Source organism: Caretta caretta, chromosome 10 (genome assembly GCF_965140235.1).
Source record: "Caretta caretta isolate rCarCar2 chromosome 10, rCarCar1.hap1, whole genome shotgun sequence".
NCBI lineage: Eukaryota > Metazoa > Chordata > Testudines > Cheloniidae > Caretta > Caretta caretta.
This window is the reverse complement of record NC_134215.1, coordinates 34,608,779-34,625,815: the sequence shown is the minus strand read 5'-3', so window position 1 is coordinate 34,625,815 and position 17,037 is coordinate 34,608,779. Positions and strand designations below refer to the sequence as shown.

Sequence of the window (17,037 nt, the reverse complement as noted above, 5' to 3'; positions counted from 1 at the left end):
TTTGGGATTCTCAAGATCAAAGGTGCTATAAAAATGTAAAATATTAATATATTATTAGTGAAGCAAGAAAGTTTATTTTAGGGATAATATTAACTGTAAATCAGGGCCCTGTGTTTTTCTCTATTTTGTGGCTAGAGGCTTTGCTGCAGAACCCATCGATTGCTGTAAATATGCTCCAAAATCTAAACTTTCATGTATAACATTTTCTAGCCTTGCAAAGATTCAGTTTGGGTTATGTTTGGAAGTAATCTTCCTCAGTCTGCTTAAAATGATAGCTCTGAGACCTCTCAACTGTCCTTGTTCATTTCCAAGGGGGTGTTTACTTTCATGATGATATTTTAAATGGCAATGTTGTTGTTTTATTAACCATTTCACTGCTAGTCATTTTAGCAGATTTCTGGAAGATTAGGGATGTTCAGTTAATCAAAGGCTTTTTTTTTTTTTTTAAGTCCTAGTCAGATCTAATTAAGATGAGTTTGGTTTATCTGTGTGGCTTGCGATTTGAAAAACTGACACAGTACAGTAAATAATCTCTCATCAGAAATATTAAATTGATTTAAAGCCTGAATCCAAGCTTTGAAATTGATTTGGGTGAATCAGCTAGGTCTGGCTGTTCTTACAAACTAAGCCAAACGATAGCTTCAAAACCTGAATTTAACAACTTCTTTTGCAAAGATGGCTCAAGCTTTATGGCTCATGCAATTTTTATGACATTCTAATTTATACATTCCAGATCCTAGACACTGAACTACTGTTTCTCCACCTGCATCAGGGGCTGAAAATTTGGTTTGCAGGATCTTTATGATGTCTGAATTTGCCACATAAATGTATTGGCTTTTACCTGTTTAATACTTCATGCATGTTGCTTGTCTGACTCGATTAATGTTCCCATCTGTAGATATGAACCTCAGACTGATGTTCCTTCTGATGTTGAGACAGAGCAGGACCGGGTTTTCTTCATTAAGGCAGTAGCTCAGTTTATGGTGAGTCTGCTTAAGCAACCTCATTTGGGGTTTGATCCAAAGCCCACTGAAAAAATAATGAGAGCCAGAGGGAGAGATTTACTTTCAGTTGATATTTGACTAAATCTTAATTAAGCGAAGGCCCTGATCCTGCAAAAACTTAAACACGGGTTTAACTTTTACATGATGTTAGTAGCCCCATTGCAGTCACTGGATGAAACTCAATGGAAGTGTTGCTATTGACATGAATGAGGCCAGCCAATGACTTGGATGGGATGGCTCACATCACGTAAAATTAAACATATGAGTAAGTCTTGGTAGTATTGGAGTTTTAACAACTACTTAGCTTTAAGCTCATAAAGCAATATTCATGTGCAACCTCCTGTCCATTTTTCACACTTGAAAAAGCTAACATGCAAAAATCAAGTTTTCTTAACAAAAATGACAAAGTGGATTTTCGGATGCGCTCAGTATGCCTGATTTTGTAGTAGGGTAACAACTTACATATCAAGAAAATAAGAGAACTCTGTGAAAAACACAAGGCGTAATGATTTTTTAGTTATGGTCTAAAATCAATATTTGTGTCCCAGTGTGTAATCCTGTTTTTCTTTATTGCCTGAATGCATACTTTTTATCAGATCAAATGCTTTGTGTTACTGCTTTTTGGATACAGGTTGAAGGATATTAGACACTAAATAGGGGTTGTCTTTTAAAATATAAGATGCGCAGCCACTCTGTATAAGGACTGTACTGGCGTAACTGGACCAAATGATTTTTTTAACGTAGGGTTCTCCCCTGAATTCATGGAATTCTAGAGGACCTGCCTGTCAAGCAATGTGCCTTGACCTTTTATTTGTCAGTAGATTTGGAGGTTTTCAATGGTACTTCTCACCACAGTGTCTGAGTGTCTCACAAACATTTTGGGTGGTTCTGCAGGTGACCTTTATGCTACGGCACAATCTCTCTTCCCTGCTTTACTTCAGCAGAGTTTCCCTCTTTCCTTGTTGGGATCATACATCTTTCATTCAATTATGTTGTTGAAAGTGGATTGTAATGAGCATAAGCAGTGAACAGTACCACCAGCAGTACAGTATAAAGACCGTAGCAACAGTGTGTTGTATTTGGTCTGGAAAAAAACCAACACCGGCAGGCCAGGTAAAAAGTTGCCATCTGAATTGCTCCCTTTTCCTCGCTTTCTACACCCTCCATGGATGCATGACATTACTTCTCGTTTTATTTTCCTTGCTTCTTGACTTGTTCTCAGGCATAAGACAGGGCTATTTTAGTTCTAGTGTATTTTTTTCATAGCGTTTTTTAGCGTTTGTTTTTTTTTTATTATTCAGTATCTGCTGTAAATCATAATTCGGATTTAACTCTGGATTTAACTTCTAGATAATAACTCTGGAAGAATTAGATATTTTTTTTAATAAATCAAATGGATAATGTTGTAAGCATCTTTTCTGATTTTTATTTATTTAAATTTTTACAGTTGTGGAAAATTGTGAGGGGGTCTGGCAGTAAGGGGGTAAGACGATAGTTATTCAATGAAAGTAGATGTTGAGATTCAAAAAGGTAAATCATCATAACCATTAAACCACAAGCTGTCAATATCACATGTCAAAATACAAAGTCAATATCCTTAAATCAAACATTCATAAGTTTTCAAGCAGCATTTTTCTTGCTTTGCCTATCTTCCTGCTTTTATTGGGGGATGGGGTGTGCACGCATTTGTGTATGTGTACGCTGAAGAGGAGCTCTGTGTAAGCCTGAAAGCTTGTCTCTTTCACCAATAGAAGATATTACCTCACCCACCTTGTCTTTACAGACATTTGCTGATAAATATCTAAACCTTCCAAGCCTAATCATAATGAGGAGTTTTGCAAAGTGATTATGCAAGAATTCTGGGGCAGATGCTTGGTCTTGCATCCCTTTTGAACAGGAATGGACACTCCTGCTTTGTTGTGGTAGGAGCATCAGGGCACCAGTAAGCAGAGTTGCTGACTGAAAAACATACAGGGGGAAGTTGAGGGCATTATGAAAAGGTATCAATGAAGGTATAAGTGAGATGTTGAGGGGCCCCCTTCTGTAGTCAGTTAATATTTGTGTTTAGTTACCCTCTCCTCCCGTCTGCCTTTCTCTGCAGTATATTAAAGTTGTGCCATGTATTCTGTCTGTTTTAGTTTGGAGAACAGGGTCATTCACAAAGCTCTCTGCAATGGGCTCACTGAGAAGTTCAAAGTAGGTTTTTTTTATTGTCTGAAGAGAGTGCAGAAGTGGTGTGAAGCCTTTACCCCTCCCGCCTACCAGGCTACACTTCCTATGCTGGGCCTTCTGTGATTCAGCACAGAATTGGACAGTATTAGGTTAGCTAGTCCATTTCCTCACACTCACCCAGGAGCAAAATTCCACAAACTACAGCTCATACCACAGACTACTCTGCAGTTTCAGTCTGGAGCACTGAACCATGGTTATGTCATGCAGCAATGAAGCAGAGTTTCAGCAAAGTGAATTTTGACCAGCTGTTCCAGCGCAACATTGAACTAAATAAGTGAGCTAAGTCTGAATGTTTAGAGCTTGGCCTTTCACTCAGTGGGGCTTGGTAAAAATGTGTTTCTGGGCTAAGGGGCGTGAACCACGTGTTGATCACCAATGGCTGCTACTGTCTGTAGATATGGTGTTGGATGTCCTTAGCAGGAAATTGTGCTGGAGGTAAACCTATTGAGAGAGTTGGAAGGAGTGTTATACAGGAAAATGAGTTGTACTTCACAAAGATGCTCAGATTCTTAGGCCTGGATGGTGAGTTTTTGACTTGAGAAGGTTATCAGCCTGATCTCTCTTTATGGATAGCTGTCAGATTAAAACTGTTTTGTGGGGCTCTAATTTTGAAGCTTTTTGAAATATGAAGTGACCTGCCCATGACTTTTACTAAAAATACCCATGACTAAAACATAGCCTTGTCCATATGTAATCTATGGGCAAAACCTGGCTTTATGGTCACTTCTCAAGTCAAAAACTCACCATCAGAGCATAGTGGTGCCAATGCACAAACAGGCTGAAGAGACCATCTTTTTTTAACTTGCCATAAGTTGACTTACACATTAAGGCCTGGAGGAGGCCTGCCTGGAGAAAAATAATGTTTTGGCCTTACATAGTTTTGCTCTGTGTGTCTCCATTGCCCTGCACTTTAAGAAAGTGACTCCTTCCCTCCACTCTAATCTCCACAGGCGGTAGAAGACTCAAATCCAACCACAAAGATGTGGACCCATTTTGCAGAAGGGAGGACAAATGTGGGGAGCCCACGCAATAGTTTTCACCATTTGTGTAGCACCGTTCCATCCATCTTAGTGCACATGCGGGCTTTGGAGTATGCAGATCCACTAGCTCACCTGAATCCCTGGGGTGGGAGGTTCTTAGCAACTGCAGTAATGTCAGTGAAGCAGCACCACTGCTGCTTTGTGGCTTGGGGGAAGAATATTCTGTGTCCCCAGCCTGTGAACCTGTTTGTTAGGGCTTTGTACTGAGTCCAAAATTTGGCCCAAAAAGAATATGAAAGCACATTTTAAAAGCCTAACCCAATCTCTTGTCTATCGACCCCACTTTGTGGTGGTTTTAGTTCTTCTTTTGTCTTAATTGCATGTGGCTTAAATTAAACACACATGGTAAGTTCTCAGAATAAATGGAGATGGTTTTGTAATGGTGCTGTGAAGACATTTTTATGCCTTTTTTAAACTAGTGGATCAGGAAAAGATGTTGATCTGTTTGCAGATGATTTTGTTATGTCAGTCATGTGTTTTCCTGTCCACATGCGCTGAGAATGTGTGGGTGTGTGTATGTGTGAGAGAGAGAGAACAGTCGCCAAGTGGAAAATACGTTTTTTCCTTTTACTAGACATTGATTTTCCCCCCTTGTGTTTTAAATGAACTGAAATTGGAATTCCCATCCATAACAATGCTCTTTGTAATGTGGTGCTCTAGCTTCCCTTGTGGAACAGGTGTTAAAGGGCACTGTCAACTTAATAATCACACTTCTGTCTGAAAATTTTATACCTGCTGTTCATAGAATAGAATCATAGAATATCAGGGTTGGAAGGGACCTCAGGAGGTCATCTAGTCCAACCCCCTGCTCAAAGGGTTGTGATAATTAACTCCTAAGATTCCTTCAACTGAAAGAAACTGAAGGGAAAAACGTCAAGGTTTTTTTGCTTTTCTTACTGGTGCATTTGAGGATACTCTGTGACCAGTGATTTTTTGCTACTCTAATTGGTGAGCACCCAAAATTGAAGGCCCTAAAAATCCTTCTCGAAACCTTGGTCTCATTTGTCAGTCATTTTCTCAGTTTCCCTTGCAAAATTAGTCTGTCAGTTTCCTCTCTTGTTTTTGTGGGCCTTTCACACAGTAACAGGGTGAGGGAAACATTTCCAAAAATAAAGAAATCTGATTGCAAAGCCACAAAATTGGCAGGACACTCAAGCAGGTCTGGGGCCTGAAAATGCTTTTTAAAAAATTGACTAGATTTGAAGTTGATGCTCTTCCTTTAAGAGCTGGAGCAGAGTGCAAACACTGGATTCAATCCAGCAATCCATTCCCAGGAAAAAATCCCTTTTCTTTCAAAGAGCATTTTGCCTGAGTAAGGATTGTGCAGTCAAGCCTGGTACAGGTCCAACTAAAACTGTAGCACTTTAAAAAAATTGGAAATAAAATGTTAAGTTAAAAAAATAAAATAAATATTTGAACAATTTCTTACTTGTTGCCAATTGGATTTTACCTGTGGTAGATCCAATTTGGATATAAAAATCACATAAAAGATTGGTACATGCTTCAGCACACCTAGCTTAGGGCCTAATGGTGAAAGTGAAGTTTAATTCGCATGGATGCGTGTTAGGCTTGGATAGGAAACCTCTTTCTACTACCTAGTATTCTTAAAGGAGGTAAATTTTGATAGCAGGTCAGATGCAAAGAGAGAAGAATCTTAAGCCATCTAGCTATTTATAGTTTGTTAACTTTTATTTCTGGGGAGGAACAAAGTTTTAGCCAATTATGGCTTTTTGTTGAGTTCGCAAGAGTGAATGGCAGTTTTAATTGTTGTTTTGCACCAACTCTTCCTGTCTGTGAGTCTGTAACGTCAGCCCAGAGGAAATTCCAATAATTAAGTATATCTCCTTCTCTGTGCCACTGGAGTGCTGTTTCCCAAGGCGTTTTGAAATAAATATCAAAGGTATATACATCCATTATTTGAATCTTGTATGAATATCTGTGCATGTGGTGGGGTAGAGGAGAAAGGGAAACAAATTATTCCCTCTTTTGATATTAATAAAGTTAAGAGAAACTGTCAATCTGAAAAAAAAATGTTGGAAGAAGAGACAGTTTATTAGAGTAATTGATCTAATTACAGTAATGCACTGAGACTGAAATTCATCTCCATGCAGAGGGTCAGCACCAGGCCCATGCACTTAAGTACCAATTAAGTTTACAGGAGATGTAAGTGGTAAATAGGATTTTTGCTGGCCCTCTGCACAGGGGTGACTTTCACCCTGAGAGAATTAGTGGATGGTTTGAGCTTTTTCATTTATATAAGTGCCCAGAAATGTTCTGACTCTCAAAAGGTGTGTGTATGTCATCCTTGTTCAAAAAATCCCTTGTTCCTGAGCTGAAAATTTTAGTTATGTATAGACAAACATGATGATTCCAAATTAAGTACTTTTAGGAAAATGTTTGACTCGGGAATTGACAATCTGTTCTCTATAATGGACTGAAATATTTCTTTGTGTCTTCTTCCAATAGGCTACCAAAGCTCATATAAAGCTCAACACAAAGAAGCTTTACCAAGCAGACGGCTATGCAGTGAAGGAGCTGTTAAAAATAACTTCTGTGCTTTACAATGCCATGAAAACCAAAGGAATGGAGACCACCTCAGTGTCCGAGGAAGAAAGCACCAAATTCAAGTTTGACCTTGGTTCAAAAGTAAGGAAAGTAAAGATTCTTTTTTTTTTTTGTCGTCGTGGAAACCAAATTCATTTGCCTCATAAGCGTACGCACAGAATGTATGCATTAGTACGTTCTTTTCAAACTCTCCCTTCCTAAATTTACCTGCTGTGACACATTTGGTCCCCGTCTAATCCCAAGAAAAACTTGGCTCATAATGGTATTGAAGTTTAGTACAGAATTGGTCATCTCTGCTTTGGAGCAGGACTGGAATAGTAGGGAACGTGGCAGGGCAGAATTGAGATGATTTGGCATAATTGTGTTAGAGAAGCATGGGGAGTACTCACTGCAATATGGGCCTGAACCAGTGCCCATTGAAGTCAATCAGAGTCTTTCCCTTGAATTTATTGTGCAGTGCTTCAGGACCTATAGAAGCATTTAAAATAGAAATTGCTCCACAAATACCAAGGAAAAACAGAACACAGTTACTCTCTGAATAGTCCTATCAGTTATTTGTTCATTATGCAGGAATAATACTTTTCTTTTAAAAGTGGCAATGATTATGGCTACATTAATGTGTCAGGTGACATTATAGAATTTTCTTTAAGAAACTTCTCCCTTTCTTGGAGTAAGAGCCTGTTGCATGCTTCCTCTGTTAGTGTTGTAATAATAGAGCAAATTTGTAGGCCCAAACTTTAAAAGTGAATGAAAGTTTATAAAATGTCATGATAGCCCATAACAACAAATGTTCATGGGAAAAGGTGAATAAGTGAGACAGACTGAATTAGTCCAAAAAAGACCTATTAAAGTAACTCCAGGACTATTAAAATCAGGCCTGGTAAACAAGAGAAGCATGGGACTGGAAATCCATTAACACAGATTGGTGTGTTGCAAATTAGGCCTAATAGGTGGACAAAATAATGAGAGGATGGGCTATTCCACCTGTCACTCCCTTTTGTGGTCTCTAAAAGAAAAGACTTTGGGGGGAAAAATCAAGAAGAAGCTGTCTGCCAACAGTGGCTACAGTGAGCTTTCACCTCCCCTCTCTTGGTGCCTTGTGAGCTTTACCATCATGGCTGTCACCTCCCATCTCTTGGCACCCCAGGATCTACCATAACGCTGTTGGGCCTTTGTTGGCCTGATCCTGAGGGATGTCCTGACCAGACTGGGTCAGAGAGAGGGACCCAGATGATGTAGCCACCTCTGCCAACTTTAGCTAAATCCCAAATACCACCTGGGATGTGAGTCTTTATCACCTTCCCCCCTTTGTGTGTCCATTTCCTTCCCACCCTTATTTCTTTTCTTTCCTATCTCTCTCCTTTTGCCTACTGTTTAATAAGAGTCTGGCTTAGCCAGCCAAGACTGCATCTTTTGCAGCATTGTTGTGAGTCTGGGATTAAAAAGGCAGACAAAAGTAATGCCCTCAACCACCTGAATTAGGTCTTGGAGCAGCTGATACAGCTGTGTGCTGTGTCTGTTTACTTTCCAGCAGTGAGACTGCAAGTGAATGTCAACCCCAGAGAAGGAAAGTGCATTTTCTGTCTTTGCTGTTCTCTTTCATCTTTTGTGTGTGTTTGTCTTTATTCCTTTTAGAAATGGGGTTGGATTTTAACTACAAGAACTCAAGCTCATCTTAACTTTTTCTTTTCCCCAAAAAGGACAACTATTATCTTTAATAACAACAAAAGACTGTCAAATGGAGGGTGGGGACGGTTCCTTGTGAAAGCTCCCTCTAGCTAGAAGGAAAGGGAACAAGGAGTGTTCTTAAAATGAAAGCCTTACTTAATGCATTACATTTACATTTTAAATGATTTAACCTCTTTTCTCTTCTTTCTTTAAGGTTACAATATTTTTAAGAATGATACTAAACAGGCTGAGGTCTCTATATACCAAACCTTGAACCTTGTTTAAATTGTTCAGTTTGGGACAGTGAGAGCATCATGTTTACACCTTTGACTCTATGGGTCCATATAGTCCATCAAAATTAATACTATGTAGGTGCTTTTTGAAAACGGGAAATCAAATGAAACATTATTAGTATAAAGAACAGGAGTACTTGTGGCACCTTAGAGACTAACAAATTTATTTGAGCATAAGCTTTCATGAGCTCCAGCTCACTTCATCGGATGCATTCACTGAATGCAGCTGCAGCTCACTTCTTTCGGCAGCATGTAGCGTACATTCCCTTGTATCCCCCCAGAATGAGTATAAATAGGTGTAGCCTGTCAGGAATGGTGCAGACTGAAGGATGTGATTATCTACGCGAGTACATATCCTACATGGCTCTCTGCTCACCCAAGCCATGCTTCCCCCTCTACACTACTGTTTTTAGCCATGTAGTGTCTCCCTGCTGCTGGAGCCCTTCCCCACCATAGGGAAAGACTCTTGGAGCAGGAGGGTAGTGGAGAAAGACTGCTAGCTCCCCATTGCTGGAGCCCTTTCTCCCACAGGGAAAGACTCTGACAGGCAGGAATGATTCCGCCAGTTCCCAGCTGCTGGAGTCTTCTCCTGCCACAAGGAGGGAAAGGGAAAGGCTCTGGCAGTAGGGGAGCAGTCTGGAAAGGCTCTGCCAGGTTCCGGCTTTTCCCTGCAGTGTGTAATTACACATACCCCACATGCTGCCGCTAATGTTGTGTAGTGTAGACAGGGCCGTCCTTACCCATACGCAAAGTACGCAGCTGCATAGGGCACCAGGAAATTTGGGGCACCAAATTTCCTGGTGCCCTGTGCAGCTGCGTGCTTCTCCAGACCCTGCTCCGGCTCTTCCCCATGGCCACAGCCCCGCCTCTTCCCACCCCTGCTTTGCCCCAGCCCCATCCCTACTCCCCTGAGGACTCCAGGAGCGGCCAGGCCTGCACTCACTGGTAAGTAGAGAGACCTGGCCCCAGCCTGCTCTGCTCTCCTGGCTCCCAGCCACGCTGCCAGCGAGTGCTGGGGGGCGGTTCCCCCCTCCCCCAAGCATGGGAACCAGGGGAGCAGAGCAGGCTGGGGTCGGGTCACTCTCCGTCCCGCAGGAAGTGGCCAGCCCCCCTCCCTCCCATCCCCCATGGAGGCCTGGGGCCAGCCCCCCTGCTTCCCCCCGTAGTGGCCTGGGGCGGGGCCCCACACAGCCCCCTGTGGAGGCCTGGGGCCAGTCTCCCCTCTCCCCACTCCATGGAGGCCTGGGGCAGGGCCTCACACAGACCCTCTGTGGAGGCCTGGGGCCAGCCACCACACGTGGAGGGCTGGGGCCCCACACAGCTCCCCTGCGGCGGGGCTGTGTAGGGCAACAAAATAGCTAGGGACGGCCCTGAGTGTAGATGTAGCATGGGAGAGATTCAGGCACCGTGCTGGTCACACATACGGTTTTAATTTTAAAAGGGACAAAGCCTGTCACAAATTTTCTTTGTGAGGGCAAAGAGACTCTTCCATTGTTTGATTTTTTTTTTTTATGCTGTTCTTCTAGATTGCTGATTTGAAGGCAGCCAGGCAGCTTGCTTCTGAAATCACATCCAGAGGAGCATCTCTGTATGATTTACTTGGCAAAGAGGTGGAGTTGAGGGTAAGTATGCTCTGCAGACAGGGAACTCAGATTCACCATATGCTGCAAATGTAGAGAGAGAAACAAGTATGAATGAGCGATTTCAACAGCTGCAATGAATACATCAGATGTAGATTCTGTGTGTGAGTGGAGCGAGGTCATATGGGTTACCCAGCTTCTCATTCATATTATTACTTGTAATAAGCCCAAGAGAATAATGGTTTGCCAGTTTGTGTTTAGAGGTGAACTGAAATGTTTTGTAAAGAGCTGCTTGAGAGCTTAAATGAGTAACAGTCTGTACGTATACTTTGTCATGTTCTTGTACCAAATGTGGACTGGCTACAGAGCTTGCTTATACATACCGGATGTGTTCATCATAAGATTCTTTAATGCTCTGCCAGGTATGTCTCAGGTTCATTTAAATAAGGTATTTTACATGAAGTGCCACCTAATATAATACAGTTTAGCTTTCCATTACATCTGCCACTTAAAGCTCTACATTCCTACCATTTGCAATATTTACATTATCATGCTGTCTTTGAGGTTCAGTATTTATCAGTGTGCTAAGAGTCTCTGAATTGTACTGATTTCCTAATCACATGGCCCAAAGTATGACAACTTGGTCATCAGGCTGTATATTAGTTGCAATAACTGGCTGTGGTCAGTCCAGAATCCTTGAGTCGTCATCTTGTTCTGCATCTGCCATCTGTGGGGTTTGCTATGTTGATTGTTCTGTCTGAGGAATAAACTGTAGATGCTGATGGTTTCTGTTGAACTCTCCACTGTCCGTCTCAATCACATATGATTTGGGTGCTAAATTCCTTTTCTTTACAACAGCTGGAGCTGTCCATCTCTTTTCTTCATCCAGTTTGAAAAGAACACACTCACCAGGTTCTAGACGCAGCACTTCTTTCACTGAATGATGTCTGTTGTCAAAGTGTTGATAAGTTCTTTTAGCCTTTTTATCCAATTTGGCTACTCTCTTCATGACTAGCCACTTTGGAGATAGGTTCTTTTTTAAAGTTGGAACATTAGAACAGAGTCATCTTCCCATTGGGAGTGGTGCTGGACTATATCCAGTAGTTGCTATTGGTGTTGATATGTAACTCAGAAAAGCAAGGAATGGATCTTCTTCCTGTAGGATTTTGTTGGATGTACAGATCTCTTGGCCTCTCCATTCACTTGTCGGTAATGTGGTTTGCTAGTAAAATGGTCAAAATCATATTTTGTTCAGAATGACTTAAATTCCGCTGCAGTGAATTGTAGTTCGTTGTCCATCACTAGTTGTTCTGGAATACTGAAGTGAGCAAAAACAGTCCCCAGTGACCAGGTAATGATGTCCTCCTGTGAATTTGCATAAATTTGCAGCCAGTCTCTTCCAAGGCCTGTCTGGTAGGGGTGTTGTATTGGTCTGTTAGTTCCTTGCCAATGCCTGGCCACCACACTGACTGGTTGGCCCATTCATGGCATTTAGTTAATCCTTGATGTCCTTCACAGATGAGGTTTAGGATTTTTCCTCTCATTTTGTTTGGAATTGTGATGCAGTTGCCTTTAATCATGAGTCCATTTGACTCGCGTTATTGTCCATGCACTGCACAGTAGTCTTTTGTGACTTCCTTAGTGTCCTTCAGATACTTGGGCAGCTGCCCCAATGTAATGTAGAACTTCCTGATGTTGCATATCTGTTGGTTGTTTTCTGTAGTGGTGTAGTCTCTTTTCTGACGCTCGTCAGTATGCATCGACATACACGTTAATGTCATCTTTGAGCTCACAGGTAGTTGAGTGCAATTCCAGGGCCTCCCCCCTGCACTGAGCCAGGACAGAAACAGGAACCCTGTCACACACACCTGAGAGCAGGACATGACCGTTTTATTTAGCCCTCCCCACCCCCAAAGAATATTTTCACCAGCCATCTATGCCATGGAGCAAATAGAGCAGAATTTGTGGGGCAGCTGTGAGGAGGAGTAGGGGGCAAATAGGGAGAAGTGCCCTGGCTGCTCCTTCTATCTCTACGGACTCTGACAAAGGGAAATGAGCCCTGAAGACTTGCTGAGAAAAGAGGCATTGTTCTCCATCCCCAGGGCCTTCCTCCACGGTCACCAACTTTTCTAGCTCTCTGGAAGGAAAAACTATGCTGAAACCCAAGAAGGGCTCCTCAACCTCTCATGGGGACTCTGGCCACTGTATGTTAAGGGATCTCGTAAGCCCTCCAGTACCCAGGTAAGAATGAGAGCCCCAGAGTGTGACTCCCCCGTACCGTCTGAACTGCAGCACTCAATTCCAGTACCGTTCAATCCAGAATGGACCTAGTTGGTACTGTCCATACCATCTGTATCGCTGATGTCAGTGGCCACATGTGTGGTACCAATGACAACTGGTACGTGTGGTATCAATAATAATGGCACCTCTGACAATACTGTCGATTCCTCAGGCATCCATGGCAGGCAGGGACCTACTTTGTCTGTCAGTCCTGGACTCTCCCCTCCTGTGACAGGATGGTCTCTCAGTGCTGACCTAAGTACCATCCCTGTTACCAACCTTGGTGCTGGCCTCCCCCAGAAGTTTTTGTCATCTCCTACTCCTGGATAACACTCTTCAGTGGAATCTGTCCATCATCCCCACAGGTCTGTAACAAAAGATCTTTCTCCTGGGTTTCCCCCAGCACCATACGCTTATCCCTCTTGGACCTATGGGCATCAAGGGTTATCCCTCAAACTACCAGGTCAGTTTCAGCCTCCTCCTCTAGGCCTGGGTTTCCAACTCCATCATCCTCCAGGAAGGCCATTGTACCACCTCCAGCTGCCAAGCATGGCACCAGCTTGGATCCTTCAGATGAGGACTACAGAAGGAAGGGCAGCAGATGCTCATTCATATATCCTTTTCCTCAGCTAAAGAGACAGTAATGCCTGAAACATCCTTTGACAGAGGTTGTGTGATACCAGTCGGAGTGCTTGGTAGCCCGGAAAGTCTAGGGGAAGAATTGTTGTGAGAAATAACAAAATAGCATTTCGTTGAAGGATAAAAATATTTTCAGGAGCTGCAGTGAAGCTACACAAATTTCTACCATTTTTCAAAGTGTCTTAAATTTCCATGAAAACATGATGCAAAACAGAGCTCATTTGTATTCCAAAAATGTTAATAAAATAAAACAAAATCTTTATAGGCCTCATTTTCCCACAGTATATTTGTCTAATCCCTTGGCTATTGAAACAGATTTCACAAGGCAGCTGGCTAATGCATTGGTGTGTGAGTTCAAAGGGTTAAGCTGCTTTGACCTGCACACACACACCTCCACACAACTCAGACAGCTAAAAAGTCAAGAGTATGTCAATTTTTAGGGAGAATTTTAAAAGAGCACTTGGCAGTTGCTTTGAAATTGGGAATAATTTAATCGTTTTGGCCAAATCACAGCTTTTAGGAGTCCATTTGGCTTCAGGGTTGGGCCCTTAATGAGGGACATATCCAAGAGCAGAGTGACGAATGTGTGTAGTGAAAATCAGGGAAGAGTGAGTGTTCCAGTGCAACCACTTCTCATTGGGCCCATCAAGAGCTCTCTTCATTGGAAGCCTCTTTAAAGGTGCAATTTCCAGAAGGGTGTGAATTATTATATCCTGTAGAGAACATATTTTTCCGACGGCATAATGACTCATTGCTCTAGCTGGGACTAGCCAATTTTGTATAAATGCGGGGTTTATGCTCTGCACAGATGTCTTACAGATTACCCTTGTCCTTAAGAAATCCTGTCAGGTGAGAAATGGCCTGTGCCTCATTAGGGATAAATTTACATCCTAAAGGCATGATGCTTTACTGTGACAGCCCAAAGAAAACTTCCCAGTAGCACTAGAAAAGACCTTGCATGTTTTGTTACTAATGATTTGGACCAGTTCTGACTTTCTGAGGGATCCATCCAAACTAAGGAATGCTGCTTCAATCCAAAATCCGGTACATAAGCGTACAGCTAGTTTTAGCCTGTTGGACATTGAATAAAGCAAAACAAACATTTTTCAAATTAAAAGCTGGCCTCTGTTGGTACAAACCGAACTGGCTAATTTTCCATTGGATTTGCTTGTTTTTGTCATTATTTCTTTTGCTGTAGTTATACACATAGATTGTTTAATGTATTTTGTACTTCAAACTGCATGGTATTTTTTGCTTTCTTTTATAAAGGCTGTGACAGTGATTGGTTTTTTAAAGGCTGCTTTGTCTGAACATTAAAATTACGTTAGAAGGCATTGAAAACAAAATGCAGCTTTCGTCACCTCCATTAGAGCTGCAGAACGTCTGGGATAAATTCAGGGAATGCCTATAGAACTCCACTGCATTTTGACTTCCTGACTACTGTATGTCCTGATGTCCCATTCATTTGAATGGTCAGCATAATTATAATTCCTGTAGGATAAAAGCAGCACCACAGCAGCTGATTTTTAGTTGGTGTCCCTTATTCTTTAAAGACAATATATTTTGTTACTTAAAGAATATCTAGAATTACAGTAAGGCTTGAAAAATTCACTCACCACTAGTCCTTGGGGAGCTTTTCCTCTGAAACTATTATCCAGCTGAAACTATTAAGTTTTGCAGTATCTAAGCTGCTGTTTTACAAAAAAATCTTTCCAGCCCATACAGCTGCATAGATGACCTTACATTTGGTTCCCCTTTGAAAGTGTTGCCTTGCCAAGTCTGCACACAGACAACTCTGCTGCTGTTTATACCATGAAATTAACAAAATACTCGTCAGTTTTATTTCAATGGCACTGTTGCTCTTTACACAGCAGGGTGTATGCACCCATGAGTTCTTTGATGGTTGCAGAGTCTCATGTGCAAATGACAGTCCCGTCCACAGGTAGGGCACACCCATGCACTCGCAGTGCTCTGAATCTGAGCAACAGATTCTTTCGTCTTCTGACACCAGTCATCACAAGGCTTGATCCAGTCCCCCTCACAATGCATCACTCCATCTAAAAGCTGGTTCTGCCAACCAGAGTGGCATTCTGCAATCCTTTCTCAATCCACAGAGATTCCAAAGGATACTAAATAATTTTTGCAAGCATCCTGAAATCTGTGCAGCAGTCTGCCTCTCTTTCTAGACCCTTTACGAACTTCAGAGTACAGCTCACTCTTCGGGATCCTGTAATCTGGCATTTGCTTGACATGTCCAAGCCATCTGAGTCTTTTCTTACTAATCAACATCTCCACGAATGACATACCAACATGATTTAATACTTCCACATTTGTCACCCTGTCTTGCCATCTTATTCGAAGAATTTTATGCGAGCCTCTGATATGAAAACTCTTTAGTCTTTTGGTATGTTTGGCGTAAGTCGTCCATGTTTCTGAGCCATATAGAAGCGTAGATAAAACATACATCTCATAAATATGGATTTTTATATGTTTTATTTACAGCCTTCATTTCAGTTTTATTTGCAGCTATTTATAGTCCTGTAGGTAGAACTAAAACTGCCAAGATTCATGTCAGTTTCTCTCTTACCTTGTTGCTTGGGAAAGCTCTGAGCAGCAGCATGGATAGGTATTGGAGTTATTCTTGAGGTGAGAACTTAAAAAAACAGAGGCTGAGGAAATACTGAGTAGTCGACATCCTCGTCCCACCCTTGCAGTAGCCACGAGACAAAAACTTAATTCTCTATTCGAGCAAATTGGGGTTGAGGCTTCAAATTTAGCAGACACTTGCCTCAGTTTACCTGTCTGTAAAATAGGTATAATATATATCCCTACCTCTTAGGGCAATTGGGAGGCTTTTACAATAACCCGTAAAACACTTTGTGGTTCTCTGATGAAAATTGAAATAAAATAGCAAAGTGTTATAGCTAAGGTCTAGTCTATGGACCACTGGACTGGGACTCAGGACACCTGGGTTTTTTCTGGCTCTATCATTAACCTGCCGTTTGACTTTAGGCAAGTCTTCTTCATCTCTCTGTGCCTCTTTTCCCCCCGTCTACCCTTTGTCTTGTCTATTTAGGCCATGGTCAGCAAAACTTTTGTTGCTCTTGGGTGTGAAATCTCCCCCCCCACCCCCCGAGTCACATAAGTTTTGCCAGCGTAAGTGCTCGTGCACAGTGCTATGTTGGCAGGGGACTCTCTCCCGCTGACATAGCTACTGCCTCTTGTTGAACCGGTTTTATTATGTCGATGGGAGAGCTCCCTCCAGTCGGTATAACGCGGCTACACAAGCGCTCTTACAATGGTACAGCTGTGTCACTGTAAGCTTGTAAGTCTAGACATGACCAGATTGTAAGCTCTTTAGGACCTGACCTATCTTTTAGTATGTGTCTATACAACACCTAGCACAATGAGGCCCTGATTTCAGTTGGAGCTTCTAGGTGCTATTGTAATACAAATAACTAACAATAACATGAATTAAAGGTGAATATGGTGGTCAAGTGATCCTTTCAGTGCAGACAGGTGTGTTAAAGGATTTAATGCTTCTAGATTTTCTTAATCAGATTTGTAGGACCACCCAAATCTACTTTTCACTTGTGACCTAAACAGGATTTGAAACTAGGTCTACACATGAAAGAGACTAGGGCCAAAATCTGCTGTCTGTTCCGTTGATCTAAATCCAAAGTATCTGCACTGAAGTCAGTGCAATTAGTCCTCAGGAATTACACTGGTATTGAGG

At 41.9% G+C, this 17,037-nt stretch overlaps 1 protein-coding gene across 3 annotated transcripts in view; it reads left to right on the top strand.

Annotated features, from left to right (window-relative positions):
* The window catches only part of CLUAP1 (clusterin associated protein 1), a 165,992-nt gene that overhangs the window by 11,647 nt on the left and 137,308 nt on the right, over positions 1–17,037 (top strand). For 2 of the 3 annotated variants that reach the window (XM_048867325.2, XM_048867326.2), the window contains exons 3-5: positions 899–983; positions 6,743–6,922; positions 10,329–10,424. In XM_048867325.2, coding sequence (XP_048723282.2) covers positions 899–983; positions 6,743–6,922; positions 10,329–10,424 — 361 coding nt within the window. The remainder of the gene's footprint in view (positions 1–898; positions 984–6,742; positions 6,923–10,328; positions 10,425–17,037) is intronic. The other variant, XM_048867327.2, reaches the window with a different exon arrangement.